The sequence below is a fragment of the Ascidiella aspersa genome, chromosome 2 (genome assembly GCF_963924565.1).
Source record: "Ascidiella aspersa chromosome 2, kaAscAspe10.2, whole genome shotgun sequence".
NCBI classification, from domain to species: Eukaryota; Metazoa; Chordata; class Ascidiacea; order Phlebobranchia; family Ascidiidae; genus Ascidiella; species Ascidiella aspersa.
Window position 1 is genome coordinate 15,260,533 of NC_139448.1, and position 17,651 is coordinate 15,278,183.

The window sequence follows — 17,651 nt, forward strand, 5'->3', positions numbered from 1 at the left end:
GATCGCGTTCGAAGCGCCTTCCGAATTGTTCGTGTTGATTCAATTTAGCAGGTGCGCAACATAATAAGTACATCGTTAAATCGCTGGTCTGTAAATGCAAAACAGATTGACCCAGCGACTGAAATATGACTCGACAACATTTGTCGGGTTTATAAAAGCGCGTTGCGGTAGCTAAGATCGCCAGTTGGTACAGTGCGTCGTTCCGAGAGGTCGACTGGAAAAAACCAAGAAATGTTTTTTGCAGCTTTTTATAACATATTGCCACTAAAAGGCACACACAGCACGAAATATATTCCGTTACGTTTATGGTCGTTAGGAATGGAGTAGAGTAAGGAATATCACAGACGTTATACGTTTTTGCTTTGCCTACTAGAGGTTTTTTGTAAGATACGTTAAAAAATAGTTAAACGTAGTTATTTTATTTTTGAGCGTACAAATTTGGAATATCGATAGATCGGATTGAACCATCTTCGGAAGACCGATTTAAACATTATATCTACTCTAAAAGTCTAATAGTTTGTTATTGGAATATTTTTATTGCAGCCCCTTTGCATAAAACCTGTAAAAAGCGACGAGACCGGCGATCTGGTTTGTCAGATCGCTACAAACAAAGGAAACTTGGGGAAGAGCTGCCGCCGTCGAAACTAAGGCAGCACAATTAGTCTTTTGTGTCCGGTCGACAAAGATTGAAATCAACAGCATATACGACGCCAGCACGTCGCCATAACATCGTACTTTAAACAAGCCAGCAATCTATACTGCCTTCACGTGCTGTCAGGTGAGAGTCACACTGTGAGAGCACCGCAGACGTTCTTTGAAAGCAATACGTCGTGTTTGAAAAAATCCTAGGAGTTTACTAAAAGCCGTTATTGCTATATTGTAAATATGACGCAAATTTTGTGAAGTGAATAGGTGAAGCAGTTTAAGTAGGAAAATTACGCGAGATATGATTAGTTTTATTAAAAGTATATATGCCATGTGCAAATTTAAACTTGTTTTTCGTGGGAACTATATGTTTTGAATAACAGAGATTTAAAAATCTTAAAATACAAGCTTTAGAAAAATTGGTTGATATATAAGTTCGGCTGTCTTTGTACAACACTAGAAAATCCGATTTGGTGTCTACCAATACTGTAGCAAGTTTATGTTCGTAAAACAAATAATTCACTGCTTCAGGCTAAATCTCAAACGAGTATAAGTATTTTCCTACCGGCACAGTCATGTCGCTAGTTCGTAGTTTTGTGAGTAAAGGGACACTTATTAGATGACAATGCAATATAAAACAGGCTTTGAATGTAATTAACGTGAGTCTGTCAACTGTGGTACTCACGGTTATATCGATCATTCCCAGAAAGGCGTTTCACGTTTTTTTAAACTTTGACAGCAGTTTGACAAACCGCGAACAGGGTATCAATGAAGCGTGCCTATATTTAAATAAAAGGCATTATGTACTAAAATGTTGTATTTACTAAGATTAGATAAACTGAAATTTAAAGTTCAGCATAAGACTAAAATACGCAGGACTTTTCGGCCTGTAGGAAATTATTTAAATTGTTACAGTCATTTGACCTGTTTGCAGCTTTTGGATAGAGTAATACAAATGCAGATTACTATTTTTCTCAGTGCTACAACATTACTAAATAAATCCACGCTGATCCCTTTTAAAGTTAATGAAGTAGAAGTAAGTCCACAGTTTAATCTTCTGCTTGGCAGCCTTTTTATTTTGCTGCTATTAGGTTAGCGGGTTTATTAGCATAAATTGTTTCGCTTCGTTGCATGATTATTTTTTGATGTGTTATAATAAATCTTTTCTACCAAAAAAATAAAATTAAGTGACGCAGTCTTGCTCAGTATCTGTATGGCCTCCGAGTTGTGATATCACGTTTTCACTACAGTATTGTCATATATTAAAGGTGCTTTGTTGAATTTTACTAAATGCCACCCACGAAACCTTGTGAGCAATTTGTGACAGGCAAACAAACTATTATAAGAAAGCTTCTTAAAAAGCACTGTTCAAATTCTTACAGGAACGAAACTACACGATTAAATATGTGTTTAGTTGATAGAAAATTTGTGTGAAAGTGGGATAGGACACCATGAAAACCATTATAAGTAGGTTGCATGACTGAAAATAACATTTCTTATGAACATAAAGTCACGTTCCCGTCAACCTTGCGATCAAACCCGCGTCCGCCATTTTGATTGCTTGCCCGGCCGGTATTTGTCACCTATCAACTTAAAGACATTCTAATTAATCGGGCCGGGAATAATACATTTTGTGTTGCCTTAGCAATTCTGAACAAAAACACTCGCCATTTTCACACGGAAAAACATGGATGCGGACAAGCTTACTTTGGATAAGAGTCTGTCACGACAAAGAACGAACGCGCTCGCGAGAGGACAACGTTCTGCTACTTCTACTTATGACGTCACAAACAAAGGCAAGGTTCGCGCGCCAAACAACAACAACACTTTACTGAACCACAACAAACTCAATGCGGCTGACGTAACGGAGCGACGATTGCCTCGCCAAGCGCGGCCTTATCATATGACCTGGCATTGGCTGTTATACTTTGGGTTGATTCTGCACTGCAGCACCCAACTGCACGCCGAACCACAATTCAGCAGAAGATACGGACCGCCTATTCGACAGCCTTACCGATCTGATTTGAACGCACTCTTCAGCGACAATGCTTCGAACCCGAAAGCTTCAGCAAAGGTAAACTACTTTTTAAATTACGGCACTATTCTAATTAACAAGTTCCTTATTTTGAATAGAAAATCAGCGATTGTTCAATTGGCTATAACAGGTGTTTTGGTAGATTTAAAATTAGAGTTTTTGTGTGATCTTGGGGTTCACAAAACGACACAAGAATAGTAAATATTTTCAGTATCATAACGGTAAACAATTATATTGTTAATTAAACGCCATCTTTAGTTGCTCATCAACACCTATGAGCAATACCCTATTTCGGCTTAAATAAGCAGGTGTTTTTTCCTTTTACTTTAGGAGTATCTTGAAAAGTTTGGTTGGGTGGAGCCGCCGGATTGGACCGCCGTTTCCCCAAGATTTAACGAAACGATCCAAGAGGGTAACTTACTCGAAGGAAGACCCCCAATCTCAAAGGAGGAGATTGACGAAGAGCCTGGAATCGAATATTTAATGAAACGTCAATTCGAGGCGCTCTCTGAACAGAAGTTCGAAGAAGCTTTAAAGAATTTTCAACAGTCCAATGGTTTGGTTGTAACCGGCGTCCTTGACGAACCAACGGTTTTTGTCATGACCCAACCAAGGTATGTCTAACTTGTAATTTATTATTTCTAAATAATAATCCTGTCGTGAATCACGAATAGAAAGAATGCTGAACTTGCTTCGTGCTTCATGGTGTTACACTGGAGATAAACTTTAAATACCAACTTGTCCTTAAGACGACATAAATATGACTTGACAATTAGATTTTCTGACAAGTAGAGTAATAAGCCTTTGTGCAAACTGCAACTATCATGACAACAAGATTGCAGTTTTAGAAATAGTTGTGTTTTAGTGTCAATTTACAACGGAAATATCTTAGTTGACAGTTGAGTGACTGTTACGAATATTTCCTTATCTACTTCTAATCCTCATTATCTCTGACAACGTAAAAAACGGGGAGTTTCTGTAAATTGCTGGTTCTTCAGTCAAGTGCCTCAACGAGCGATCATTGGACAGGTGCGGTCTTGTCGCCCGCTCGCTTAAATGCAAACGCACCGTAGATTGGCATTATCGAATAGCCGCCCAGAAAATTCAATGTTTTATAAAAATGAGACTGTCTTGATGAGAAAATAAATACGGGGGCGCTATTTCGCCGTTTTATGGCGCCCGATAAACAGAACCTAAAGGTCGTCTGAACCCAATTTGCCAGGTGCGGCGTCCCCGACCAGACCGCCAAACCGAAAGCGAACTCAACCACGACTAGCGGCTACGCTTCCAACTCGACATCCCACAACGCGACCAACCGAAACAGCAGCGGAGATTATCAGTCAAGCGGATTTGCATCAGGCGAGGGTGTGTCGCCAACGACTGCTGTCGCCGCTTCCACCACTACGAGACAAACTCGAGGCTTCCAACGACAGGTCCGGGTAAAACGAGCGTTCGGCGAAAACGTCGGCTTGTACTACTATGATGGCTTTGGCTTGCCGCCCATGTCCAACATCCAGGAGGCCTCGGACACCGGCAAGGGCCAGACAGCGTTTGCAAACTTCGTGACCGAGGACATTGTTTCGGAAGCAGAGCTTTCACACACTAGCAGGTAGGAAACATGCCTATGATGGTGCGCAATATGCCCTTCTTGCACAAGTACGGGATCTTTTTCGAAATTAGCTAAATTGTTTGGCCACATAAGTGGCGTTGTGCATGACGTGACTCATAGCATTGGTTTCGTTTTCCGATCACCTTTCTATGCCGAGGATGATTGATCGCGATATATATTCCAAGCTAAATATAATTCTACAACACATTTTCACCGGGCGCACTAAAAGCGACTTTATTGACATACTTTATTACCGATCTAACATTACACAATTTCATAAAAAAATTTGCTACAATTTTTTTTAGCTAAATTAAAAACTTTTAAACTGAGAAAAAATCCAAGTGGAATGCCGTAATTAGGACATGAGCTGACCGATGTCTCACTTGCGAATTTTTCGACAGGGTTTGGCCGACACGTTTCGCTTTTTAGAGATTTTAACCCGACCTTCGTTCGCCAAACTTTATTGGATTCTTTTTAAACTGTGAATTTCATATATAAAGCATTGCTCTGGCGGAATTAAAAGTTGTTTTGCAACAAATAAGAAAGTTTCGAGTTGTTCCGTATTTAATGAAAAATCCTTCAGCGATTTAGTATAAAATTATGAACATATATTTTAATTTTATGACACTATCGTTGCGACGTTACAAATTTGTTTCATTTTTAGAGTTATCTATTGAGTAATATATATTGAACAGATTTCGTTATAAAAGTTAAAAAACGTACACGCCAACAAGTTCGCGTTAATTACCATACGTACATGGTGCATAGGCGGCAAACCGACCTCGTTTGTCGCGGCCGGCAACTGGACAAAACGGAAAGGCTTACGTAGTTCTGTTAACAGCTGACACCTAATTATATTTCCCGGGCTGATTTGCTTTGCAGGGTGGAAAGCATGGAATCCGTGCTGGAAGAGCTGCGGCAACAGAAAATTGGCAAAAAGTCGGTACCGGTAATCGATGGTGGCGCCGCCGTGCGCCGACCTACGTCAGAACCACGTCAATCGGACTTCACGTCACGCATGGTTTTGTACGCGCGCGGCAACGAACGGCGTCGCAAGAAGCGCTCCTTGCTCTTTACAATCTTCCAAAGGAACGGCTGGGGACTGGCCTTCGCCAAGAAAACCATCACGTGGCGTCTGGTAAGACCTAGCTCCGTTCAGTTCTACTGTCTGGCGATTTTGCTAAAACTCTTGTTTTTCGACTATTGCCCTCATATTTAGTAGTTTAACTTTTAGTCCGTTTCACTACCCTGTTTCAGGGGGTATTTTATTCAAGTTGTCAACCGATACCCTTAGTTTCGCTTTAGAAAAGCAAAACAACATGCGAATCCATTGAGCAAATGCATGGCTAAGCCAGAGTTTATTGTTAGTACAGCGTCATCGGTAACCCCGAAGCGACAGAGATCATGCAAGTAAACAACCAAGTACGTGTACGCTGACGTGCACAAAATGCAGACTAAACACCAAATCGCAATTCCGTGATAGGCCGTAAAATTCCATACGAGTTTGGAATTGAAAGTGTTTTCGTTGTCTCGCACTTTGCACCCGCCTTAACCTGTATCTCTAAACCACGGGCGTTCTTGATTGACCAGGGCTTTTCAGCGAAATATTTCTGTGCCATTTTCCAATTTCTCTAAATTAGTTAAGACAAGTATAATGCGAATGTTTATAACAAAACTGTTAGATTTAAAATAAAGTGCATAAAATATTTTATGCAGTTTTTCGCGTTCAAAATGGCGAAAGTTCACCTCACAGAGTTTTGCCAACGCGCGATCGTTACTTGAAAACGTGTTAAATCGCACGAAATGAGCCCATTTTCTTTGCGCGTGCCATTTGTCATCTTTCATTTGTCGACCTTCTGTAACGAGCCCAACTATTACGAAAGGTGAAAGAGTGGCCGAGCATGAATCCCTCGATGAGCGCCAACGAGGTCTGGTTCACCATCAAGCTCGGCTTCAGGATGTGGAGCGAGATTCTGCCAAGAAACTTTCTCGAAGACAACACGTCGCCGGTCAACAAGGTTGACATTCTCATTGGTTTCGGGTCGAGTAAGTGTACTTGAATAGATATATTACCTTTACCTTAATTATGGCATGCAATTTTTATATTGAAATCATGTCATACTTGACATTCGAGAGAAAAATCATGTTACATGGGATGGTGTAATAAGAAAAAGAGTAGACGGAACGGAATTGTTGCCAATTTCGCGTGAACTATTGAACTGTGGCAATTCACTTCTGACAGGTTCAACTTCACCGAAATGTGCGACTGCGATAATCTACCCGTATTCGTGATATGCGCTTACCGAAAAAGAAGCGTAACTATACCCGCCGTTAAAAATGCATAAACTTCGCATTGAACGTGAGCAGCTATAGATACGTGTCACAGTTGTCCCGGTAAGGATTGCTGCCTGCCTACGCCAAGACGGAATTCGCCGGCGGCTTACTATAGGCTAGAAGTGCTATGTTAACGCTTCGCAAATTACCCGCTGTTGTTAGGTTATGCTGCCGTCGGCGTCGTTATGAGGAAACTATTATTAGCAATAGCGGAAGTGACCGATTCGAGAGCGCGTAATTCCAACCTAATTTTAAGGTAGAGCATTAAGCAATTTGCCCAGTGATAGCACTAAGGCGTACTATAATCGACATAACGTCAAAAAACGGTGAACCCCGGTGGTTAGATCTCGTATACATTATAAAAAAAGTTTACAATATTTAAAACAACGTTTATGAAATAAAATTTATTTTTGAAAGAGAAATCAAAATCCTGCATTTAAAAAAAATGTTACCTTAACGCTTAGTTCATTATAAAGTATTAAAAAATGCTTAAAAGTTTTGAAAAAAATTAAATAAAATATGACGTGTTAAAAAGTGGTAAACAAACTATGTATCTTTGTTCAAGTCACAATTGCGCACGTGACGAAAACGCCAAGTTTGGTCAGATTTGGTTGCCACTTCTCAAATCACTTTTTCTGCGACATAAACCGGTATTTTACCACTTTACCGTCAACGGGTTGAAAAGAGTTATGACGTGAACCATAATTTCGCTTCATTTAATTTTGACGCAGACAACCAGGTCTGGCGTTGCGTTAGGCAATACGAATACGCAAGTTTTAGATTATAATCTTGCATGCGATGGATGCCGATCTCCGAGATTAGAGTTATATGGCTGATGAGATCTATATTTAAGATATATAATCCGCAATATTTTATCAAAACAGTGACTTTACAATTGCAATGTGGTTAAAACTGCAAAGACTGAAAAAGCGCTAAGAAGGTACCGAGAAACCTGAGCTTACCAGCGCGGTTTGTTTAGCCTCTTGTGCTGTTTAATGCGAAATCCAGTCACGGAGAAAGCATGTAATCTAGCGGGAGGCTATTTATATGGCCCGAGGCCGGCTGTGTCTTGCTTCGGGGATGTTATGACGGGAAAAGGACGACGGCCAGCCTGCTTTTGGCGCGCTATTATCGACTTACGGCTTCATTTACTGCACAGCAAAACGGCTTGGCGACTGTAATTCCACTGGAAACAGGGGATAGGCGCTGTGGCTACGAGCCCTAATTGACACCTGCTGCGACATGTTGGAATTACGGGAGACTTAATGTTTAACGGCGACGGGAGTACGAATATCCGTCTTATAGTGCGGAAAGTCGAGATTCCATAAACGTACTTCATTTTGAAAAGCCTATCGTCCTCGCTCAGTATAGAAATCATGCACATTTTATTTTTTGGCTATTAAGCTAATTTCATTAAAGTGAAGTCCCTTTTTTGTAGTATCGTTTAAAGACGTAACACCTTACCCTAAAAATAAATATTCGGTAGTTCTCGCAAATTTTGCGATCGTTCTATAAATATTATACAATATATTGTTTTGACAAACCTTTAATGTAACTTCGTTTGGGCTAATGTTGCGTAGGGAAACACAACCGATGTCCGGTCGAGTTCCGAAAGGGTCCATTCATGCAGGAATACGCTCACGCTTGGCCCCTCCCCAACGCTGAGATTCACTTCAACGATTACCAGCCCTTCGTACCCGTGAGCTGGGTGCCAGGGTCACAGAGCTCTCTCACGCGAAAGCAATCGACGAGATTTCCCATCAGTTTGCTTAAGGTATGGATCAGTTAAACGAAGATTGGCCGTTCTGCGGTTTAACGAACCTTATAGCCGTATAAGGTCTAGAAATTATTTCTCTTTAACTTTAATCCTCAAAGATAGCATTTATCTTTATAAGGCGCCACCAACACGTTTGATATGTAAATTTCTAAAAATCGCCATGACGTACAAATGCCACGCAAAAGTTGTAAAGGGTAAAGGTTAGACTCATTACATAAAAAGAAAAAAATGGCATTTGATTTAAAGAAAGTTTTTTTTTATTATTTCGTTAATTACACACGGAACTGAACTAGAAAACTTTCCAGTTATACTTGTAACGTGGTCTATTGGTTAAGTTGTGATTGGCGATCCGATAAGTCGCTATTGACCACAAGAGTTGGCCATCCTTAAGAATTTTATCTTTCATTATTCCTTCTTCGCAGGTTGCCATCCACGAGATCGGCCACACGCTCGGCCTTCCGCACAGCGAAAGTCGTGTGTCGGTCATGAACCCCTACTACAAGCCTTTCAAAAGCAAGGACGCCGTTGAATTGGGCCCGGCTGACCGTAAGAGCATCAAACACATCTACGGTAAGTCCCGAATGGACGCCTCGTCGCCGCCGAGTCCGAGTTAATTTACACACACCGTAAATCGTGTTCAGATTTGGGAGTTGTCCGCATACCGTTTTATGCCAAGCGAGCTTATGCTAAATTAAAGGTGAATTGAATTCTAAAAACCTCTACGCTCATAAACTGTACAGTGCAGTCGTTTGTTGTCGGTAGCCTAATGGAGAACTCCCTCCAATTATTCTAAATTAATTATTTGTGACATGAGGATCCTGCCTATAAACTAGGGTTCCTACATTGGATTCCAAGGACCCCTAGCGTCTATGGTGATCTGGTAAAATGATCTTAGGATTTTCGTATAAAAGAATCTATATGGACAGTTACCTCGCACTTTTTATTGGTTAATGAAATAGGAAGAGTGTTGCTTTTCGCATTGCAGATGTAGACGTGACAATAACTCGTATTTGATGTTTTTTGTTTGTTTTTTTGTTCGTATTCACTGGGGCCCATATGTTTTAAATAAGGTCGGTAAAAAAAGGTTGCCAAACCCGGGCCTTGACAAACCTAAACAAGGTCGCCGTTTCTTGGAAAGTGGGACGACCACCTTAGTATTTTCGGATGCAGCCCGCGGTGTTTCGCGGTCAACCGACGAATTGCCGGCCGTCGATCCGCTAATTATTTTGCTTTGCCGAATTTGCGCGAAAGCCGAGCCGATAATTGGTGCGGCTGAAGGTCGCGTGCGAGCATAAAGTCAGTACTTGTGCTTGGGGCCGAAAACAGGCTCTTTGCCGATGTAGTCTGCGCGTTAAAAGGCAACACTCAGGGCGGCTCCCTTGGCAATGTCGAAAGAGGAACTCGATACAGCCTGTTGTAGAGCGGCGACGGTCAGGGCGAAATTACTGCAATTTGATGCGGGCGCACCCAGTTGGCGCATGTTCCCGGATCGAAAATCGACTCAAATTATTTCCCCGTTCAAGGTTTCAATATTGGCGGCGCCGTTTCATCTGGTCCCGCTAGTCGTCTCAAGCTAGGGCGTGTCCAAAAATTTCCTGCAATTGTTTCCGACGCCTTCTCGCACGCATACATGCGATGCTGCGGTCCGCACAAATGTCACCCTGATATGTTATTTGCAAAGACGGCTTTCGTAAAACACGTCGCAAATATTTAGGGGCATTTGCACGTAACGCACATCTGATGCTACATATTCTGGCGTATTGTTTTTTGCCGCTCATAAAACTACGCTGCTTGAGATATTATAGTATATAATAAACAAGGTGATACGTATTAAAAAGGGTGCAAATATTTCTAATAGTATATTCAGTCCGAACCAAAGAGACAAATCTACTACTAAAATTGCCCAATAGTATATGTTGTTCTAGTCATCTGAATTGGTTTCAAAATACAATTAAAATTAAATAAGTAAAGTAAATAAATAAAGCAATTTATGTGAAATACATGATAAACATTTTAGATGTAAGGGACTTTGTAAAATAAGCATATTGCTTTAACACGGGTATATATCATTCGTTTATTTTAATTATAGGCAATGTTATGGCTCGAACTTATTTATCTTAATGTACATAATATTTTCAGGACCGTGCAAGTTATCGTTCGACGCTGTTTTCGACTGGGTACGCCAGGTTAGGACACCGGACGGAGTCAATCGTTGGAAGTTTAACACATATTTTTTCCGCAAGTCGTGGTACTGGCTGTACGACAACAGGTGGGTGCACTTTATGTTATTTATGTCTGCTAATCGCAGGGCAGAAATAGTAGGTGTTTACTGTGCCCAATTTACAACGACTTGATAGGCAATTGGGCAATTTCCGAAGCCAATTTAGACAGGCTGTCCAGATCAAAGACTTGTTGGGGGTTGATGATTATTGGCAAGTTATAAATATAACAAACATCTAGACAGCCATATTGAGAGGTAGGGTATGTTGGCCCATCATTTAAGTGAGTCTGACAGCACGATGAAGCACTTCAAGTTGTTTTTCATTTTTTATTTCTAAGTTCTTCAAAGCTAATTAATTACGTTTCGCGATCAGTCGATTAATACGACTCATATATTATATGTTTACTGGGATCGTAAATCCCAGTAAAACGCTTTTATTGTTAAAAAAATATTGGCTTTTTTTAGTTATGCTTTAGCAGAAAAACATACATAACCACCACTAATAACAAAAATTCCTATTGCATACAAAAACCAGCAGCAGATGTTTCCTGAGCCACGATGGGATAAACATACCACCGTTTTTATGGAAACAGTGGTCGCCTACGCTGACAAATAAAAGTCTGAAAAATAAAATATGTAAAAAATACTATATGCTTAACGTTTTGACAAAGGATAATTTGTTTTTCCAGAGCAAACCACCCCCGATACGGCGATCCCAAACTGGTGAGCCAGTACTGGAGCGGAGTCATGGACGGGCCATCCTCGGGTCAGAAACTTGACGGGGTCGTGCACGTCAGAGAGTGGGGAACACCACACGGACCAACTTTCTTTTTCAAAGGTAAACCTTGAACGATTTTCTCCAACCATACTGATAGAACGAACAACTCCCGGATAGATATTTAAATAGGTTGTCACCACGATTAAACGGGTATCAACTTTAAAGTAAATTGGGGATTAGTTAAATAAAATAGGTGGTTTTTAACGGAGGCGAACACGTGTGATGGTCACGTATAAGACCCTGTCTGTATTTTATATTCAACGAGTGGCGCCATCTAACTGGTTTCCTTAATGTGAAAATGCTTATGTTCCTTAAACGTTGTTTTTAATAGCGTAGAACGTAAAGCAACAATAAGGTAGACTAGACGTTATCATCTATATAACAAACTCAACTGTGTCGCCAGACAAGTGAAGTAGTGGGCGGAAATAATGATTTATTTATTTTCTAAATACAGCCACAACAATATGGGAGAATCGGCTTTTCATGTAGGAGCAGGGGGATTCAACATTTTGTAAAACATACGAAACACAAATAATATTTTTGTTTTTTATTGCTAAAACTAAAAAGTTAAATATATATTTTATCTGAATTCTGAGTATGATTAGATGTTAGCATTTAGAAACTCTCAGTGAGACCAAACACGTTCACTATTCATAAATCACACAATACGTAGGTAACCCTATAGTATAGTGTTTTACGTGGTATCAAAGCGAAACAGCACTGCTCGCTAACAATATGAAATTACGCCCAGTCACGCATACTTGGAAGTCGTGTCCGAAACATGTTGTGACAATAGCGAGGAGGCAGAATCGTATGAATAAGTGTGCATAATTCGGAAACCGCAAGGACACACTTCGCAAACCAGCTGTTTTATTAGTCACGAGCTAACCGCAGGGTATGCAGAGTTGTATGAACTGCATTTTGGGGGTATTACACAGCCATGGTTATACTTAATAGGCATTCGATCAACACGACAATCAACGCGACAAATATACCAAAGTTGCAAGTTTGGGTTTAAAAAATGTTTGCGCTCTTAACCGATATTAATAGAACGATTTGTTTTCAAATTATTGGCTCTCAACATCACCATTTTCAGTACAGCGCTGGTTTAGTACACTAATTATATATTTGTCATTTTTGCCATGTAAAATGGTTCAGCACAATATAATTATATTTTTTGGCTTTTCTTTTTGTCAAAACACAGCAACAACGCTTAAATTACTGCGGTAATTAAGTTATGTGGGATATGTGACCGAAAAGCACCATATGTAAAAGATTGTAATAAAATAATCATTTAATCTGCAACATTCAGGCGATTCATACATCGAGTACGATAACTCAAACGACCGTGCCAAAATATTCAACAATTACGGTCAAAGATATCCGAGAAAGATCGAGGACGACTTTCCCGGCATTCCTCATCCTATCGACACCGTCTTCTACAAATGGGATGAAGGCCTTCTCTACTTTTTTAAAGGAAACTTTGTAAGGATATTTTTGTTTTTATTCTTGTGAATATATATGCCTATATATTTTTATGCTAGTAATTTAAAGTACTCCAAGTGGTTCATTGTAACAGAGCGGCAGCAAGAAAACATAAAAATAGTGACGAAACGTTTTGTTTAAAAGTTGTGTTTGAGAGTATACCATTCACATATATATAGGTTTATATAAAAAAAAGTCATTGAAATGTGGTAAAAATCACCGGTATTTCTATTCTTGTTTATTGCGTAGGCCTACATCTAACACATGTGTTTTAAGCGGGACAATTAATAACCATACAAAACCTTTTTGCGCAGGTGTATCGATTCAGATGGAGCAAGAAAACGCTCGAGGACATCACGTTGATCTGGGAGGCTTTCCCGGGCTGGGGCGGTGCTTCCCCGCTTGAGGGAAACATCGACAGCACTTATTACTCTTACACGGAGCAGGCCTACTACTTTTTCAAGGGCCTTCACTACTGGAAGATGGCGGGCGCTAACGAGAAAACCATCAACATTGGCACGGAGTTTAAGTACAACGCGATCGGGCCAAAACAACTAATCTCCGACCAGTGGAGGGATCTATGCGATGTCGAGAGCTCTGAACTTATCATGACCTTGCCCACCACGTAGATCCTTAGCGAGACGCCGCTCAAGTACTTGGACGTGTGCGCTGTCTATATTGCATGCGTTTGTTGCGTTTCGGTCGCTGCCGTTAAGCAGAATGACTGTGATTCCAGGTGCGATGTTGCACTCTTACGCTTGCCCGCCAGCCTTCACACGCGCGCGTATGCACACTTACGTCTTTAAATGGAAGGCTAATGGCAGCGTTATGTTGCCGAGGGCCGTTTTCTGTTCTTCGCACAGATGAGAGCAGCTACAGTCGAATAAACTACTTTCGCCAATAGATTTGGCGACCTATTTTTCTAACTTTTGTTTCGTTATTTGTTTCTAAAAGAAGTGCCTATCTATCCATCCACGAAGAGACTTGACAAATTAACTTGACTCGTGTCGTTGCTTTTAACAGTTCTATTGTACAAAAGGTGTGAGCGTGACCAATGTATTTAGGAACGAGAATTTTTACCACTATTTAAAAGTTCGTGTTTCTTGGCGAATTAGGCCTATGTTTTTGGCCTTGAACCTTGGTAAATGTTTTTCTCGTCACCAGAGCATTAGAATATAACACTGTATTTTTGTAATTAACTACGTTCCGACTAGGGAAACAAACATTTGTTTTCTGTCCAACATTGTCACCACCGATTTAACCAAAGGAGCATTAAATTTAAGCATGCTGCGCCTTTTTTGTGCTGGTCACTAATTCTGTCACATTAAACTAATCGCGTTACTGGTTAACGCGTAGTGCCAAAAACTTCACTAATCTAAAATTCCAGGTAAGTATCTTGGCTATCCACGGGACTTCAGCAATAAGACCGAAATTAGAACAACATCAACGTCGTAGTAAAACACAGTTCGGAATAAGACCCAATTAGGAATAATAGGCCTACCTAACAGTCGTAATCACAACTAAACCGGAATAAATCATAAAACCGTTAGAACAATAACTAAATGGCCAGAACAAGGCCTATATAACCTTTTACCTTACCCTAAAACCCACCTCTCAAAAGAAAAATAATTTTAACCCTAAACAGATTTTCTAACCCCACCCATGGCGTAAACGTCCACACAGCGGCCGATGCCAGACATGTTTAGGATTTTTCAGACGCTTAAGATGTTATTCTGTCGTGGATATTCTTGCGTTTTTGGCTTTATTGTGTCGTTGGTCGTAATACCATGGTATTACAGGTAGATTGCTTTATATTATGTTGTTTCGTCGGTCTTATTGTGTGTTCCTATCTACCAACCATCTTTGTAAAATTAATGCATTTATAGAAATTAATACCACGACGAAATTATTGTGCTGGATTGTCAAGCATTGTGCAACTGTGCAAACTGTTCAATTCTGGGCAAAATGTTTATTACCATTGACTTGATATTGTCGCGGTATCGCTTTCAGCTGGCTTTGCTGTGTACATAAAAAAAACTTTGTGACAATAGCTGCAAGCGTGCCCACTGCCGCATTTAACTTTCAGCAAGCTTATACCTTTTACAGTTAACGACTGCTACCTCACTGCCAGTAACAACTCGAAGCTTGCTTAATCCGGCACATCCATTGAAAAACGCTGGCGTTTCGAATCGCAACGGCGGTGATGCGGCTGTAATTACGAAGTGCACTGAATGTGATGTGGTTACTTCGTCGTAGCAACCACTATTTGCTACGAAATATTTTATTATTTTTCATCTGTCTGCCAATGTTCATAAATAGGATTACCATCAATTAAATAAATTAAATAACCCTTTCGGTGTGTATAAATTTCGGGCCACTGTCCGCCAAGTTTTTATTTATTTGTGCAGTAAAAGTTTAGTGACGCGATAAACATGATTTGAACAAAATATATAATCATAGATGTACCTGTTAATATTAAGATTTCGTTTTTTTAAATAAGCCTATTTTCGTTACACGAGAGTAAAAAGCAGAAGTTATTAAACAAGAGGTTATCTAAAAAAGGAAAACAGGCGAGTTTCATCTATGAAAGCGTTTTAATGGAGCTCTACGCTGTCCTTTATAGCGTCGTATACGTGCTGGGCCGAAGGCTTGGGAGCAGTAGCAACTCGGAGGTTGTCGTCTTGTAGTGCTGAGGCGGTAGTTCGTCCAATGGCAACCAACTTTACCAAACAAAACAATCAATGCCGATAATAATAATAAATTAACGCAACTTGAAAGTCCTTAAATCAATTATCGCGGAGTAAAAACGAAAGCCGAGATTTCTATTAAATACGTTTAATTATCACATGATTACACACTTGGGACGTGCCAGGCAAATACGTTGACTTACGGTAACGGAAGACAGGTGTTCCTCGCCCAGGACTTGTTTCCAGGCGGGAAAGCTATACTTGTAACCAAGCGGGCTGAAGTAAACAATCACGTCGGGCGCACCTAGATTTTCGTGATAACCTCGAATATTTGCCTCAATGCTCCCATCTGGGTGCGATTCGTAGGTTTCCAGTACCACAAAGCCAACACCTGGAACGGCAAAATTAATGCCGGTGATGAAAAAAACAAGACGTTAGAATATAAAAAACAACAAGTCGTTAGAATAGAAAAAAAAAGACTTAGAATAGACGAACAATGAACATGTACCGGTTTATTTTATTTTTTTAATAAATATGGTCTTAAAAAAATTTCTGGTCATTTAAAAAAAGCCATTCTGGTCATTTAAAAAACCTAAAAAAAACAATGGAAACACGTGCCTTACCACTTCTCTGTAGAATCGCAGGAAGGGTGTCGCGTTTTTGTTTCGCGCAAACGTACAGCAGAGGTAGGTCTTCAATGTCTGAAGCTGAACGCACAAATAGTTAAAAAAACAAATTTTTGGGGAAGCTTGCTGAACGTACCTCTCTGTTGAACAATGAAGTTGGCAAGCGCTTCGGAATTCCCGCTGTCCATCCCAGAGCAATTAAATCCGAGCTTCGCAGCTTATTACAGCATTGGAAAGACATTCGTTAACATTCAAAATGTAAACTTCTTTTTAAATATCAGTTTAAAAATACTTCATATTTATTAATTCCTACTAGCTAACAAGCAATTGTCGTACTTTAGTTTTTAAAATACCAACTACTCTTAGTGGAAGGAGATTATGAGTATTACAAGAGTCTTCCATATAAGTTCTAAATCAAGGTCTGTTTAAAAAACATGAAAATGTTTAATAATAAAACCAGTTTAAAAACATGAAATGTTTATTAATTCCTCCCAGCTAAAAGCAATCGTTGTATATTACTTTTTTTTAAATACCATCTACTTTTAGATATTAGTTCTAAATCAAGGTACCATATTCGGCCGTCGACTTTCCAACAACGTAGCAGGGTTTAGAGGTCCAATAATTGGACAGAGCTGTACTTTTCGACTGGCATACGCGCGCGATGGCTTCACAGGAACGTTTACTAGTCATTATAACTCCACTGAAAGAATCCGCCGAATGTACCTGATGAAGTTTAATTAGCATAATGTCTCGCAAATTAGGTGAAACGGAAAATTTTGGAATAGAAATATACGCCTAGAATTTTGTAAATTAAATAATGAAAAATAGATTACGCGATACAGTGGAACAAACCTTTTCAAATAAACTCTCTTGATTGATAAATCGAAAGGCCAGTGCCGGTATGGAGATCACCTCACCAAGTTGCTGCAAGACGTCATGATATTCGTCGTCTGGCAAAGTCCGGGACCGCATCAAAGCGATCTTCATCGTCATGCAAAAACTGTTTTTGTTTTGGTAAGAGTTTATTGTCGTTAATAACCCTCGTCAGACCAAGTGATCGTGTAGTCCGGGTATTCCTTTTCCAGTTTGCCGACAGTTATCCGATGATCGGCCTTGCCAAAGCCCATCGAGTAACCGTACACGTGGATTGTCTTCGCAGCTTCGTCGTGGTTAATACGACCGCCGCCTATGCATTGGGCATTGAAGCCCAGGGATCGTATCTGCGGGGCTTCTTCCTCCTCAATATCGGCGTGATACTCGGCGCCTCTTAAACCCCTGATCACCACCTTCTCGAGGCTTCCCGACTTGACTCGTATCTGGATGTACTTGAAGACGCCGCTGTCGATCTTTACGTCTGCCACAGAGTCCAGCTTATCCTGTATACTCATTATTTCCTAAGCGTCCTGTGGATGGAAGGACGCGAAGGATGATTAGCACGGGAATATAAAAACATC

General features: G+C 40.3%; 3 protein-coding genes across 3 annotated transcripts; 1 reads left to right on the plus strand and 2 right to left on the minus strand.

Annotated features, from left to right (window-relative positions):
• The first annotated feature begins 565 nt into the window (after positions 1–565).
• LOC146163909 (matrix metalloproteinase-21-like) lies at positions 566–15,431 on the plus strand. The gene is made up of 12 exons (XM_083382730.1): positions 566–778; positions 2,291–2,719; positions 3,011–3,294; positions 3,903–4,289; positions 5,172–5,427; positions 6,173–6,335; positions 8,204–8,397; positions 8,823–8,970; positions 10,540–10,669; positions 11,311–11,459; positions 12,712–12,884; positions 13,199–15,431. The coding sequence occupies exons 2-12, from the start codon at positions 2,333–2,335 to the stop codon at positions 13,511–13,513; spliced, it is 2,586 nt and encodes an 861-aa protein (XP_083238856.1). The 5' UTR covers positions 566–778; positions 2,291–2,332; the 3' UTR covers positions 13,514–15,431.
• LOC146163910 (uroporphyrinogen-III synthase-like) lies at positions 15,263–17,227 on the minus strand. Its single transcript, XM_083382734.1, has 6 exons — positions 17,050–17,227; positions 16,767–16,920; positions 16,334–16,414; positions 16,195–16,278; positions 15,775–15,962; positions 15,263–15,604 (listed from the first exon to the last, which is right to left on the minus strand). Exons 1-6 carry the CDS (start codon positions 17,188–17,190, stop codon positions 15,479–15,481), a joined length of 774 nt encoding a protein of 257 aa, XP_083238860.1. The 5' UTR covers positions 17,191–17,227; the 3' UTR covers positions 15,263–15,478.
• Positions 17,219–17,601, minus strand: LOC146163911 (14 kDa phosphohistidine phosphatase-like). Its single transcript, XM_083382735.1, has one exon. The coding sequence runs from the start codon at positions 17,583–17,585 to the stop codon at positions 17,229–17,231; it is 357 nt and encodes a 118-aa protein (XP_083238861.1). The 5' UTR covers positions 17,586–17,601; the 3' UTR covers positions 17,219–17,228.
• Positions 17,602–17,651: the final 50 nt, after the last annotated feature.

Bases quoted from the DNA above. Each gene is read 5' to 3' on its own strand.
- LOC146163910 (XM_083382734.1), bottom strand. From the start codon at position 17,190: ATGACGATGAAGATCGCTTTGATGCGGTCCCGGACTTTGCCAGACGAC. The intron at 16,921-17,049 runs GTTTGTTCCACT...AAACTTCATCAG, and splicing joins AAGAGAGTTTATTTGAAAAG to GTACATTCGGCGGATTCTTT. The intron at 15,605-15,774 runs GTAAGTCAACGT...TGTTTGGTAAAG, and splicing joins AACACCTGTCTTCCGTTACC to TTGGTTGCCATTGGACGAAC.
- LOC146163911 (XM_083382735.1), bottom strand. From the start codon at position 17,585: ATGAGTATACAGGATAAGCTGGACTCTGTGGCAGACGTAAAGATCGAC.
- LOC146163909 (XM_083382730.1), top strand. From the start codon at position 2,333: ATGGATGCGGACAAGCTTACTTTGGATAAGAGTCTGTCACGACAAAGA. The intron at 10,670-11,310 runs GTGGGTGCACTT...TTGTTTTTCCAG, and splicing joins TACTGGCTGTACGACAACAG to AGCAAACCACCCCCGATACG. The intron at 11,460-12,711 runs GTAAACCTTGAA...TGCAACATTCAG, and splicing joins ACCAACTTTCTTTTTCAAAG to GCGATTCATACATCGAGTAC.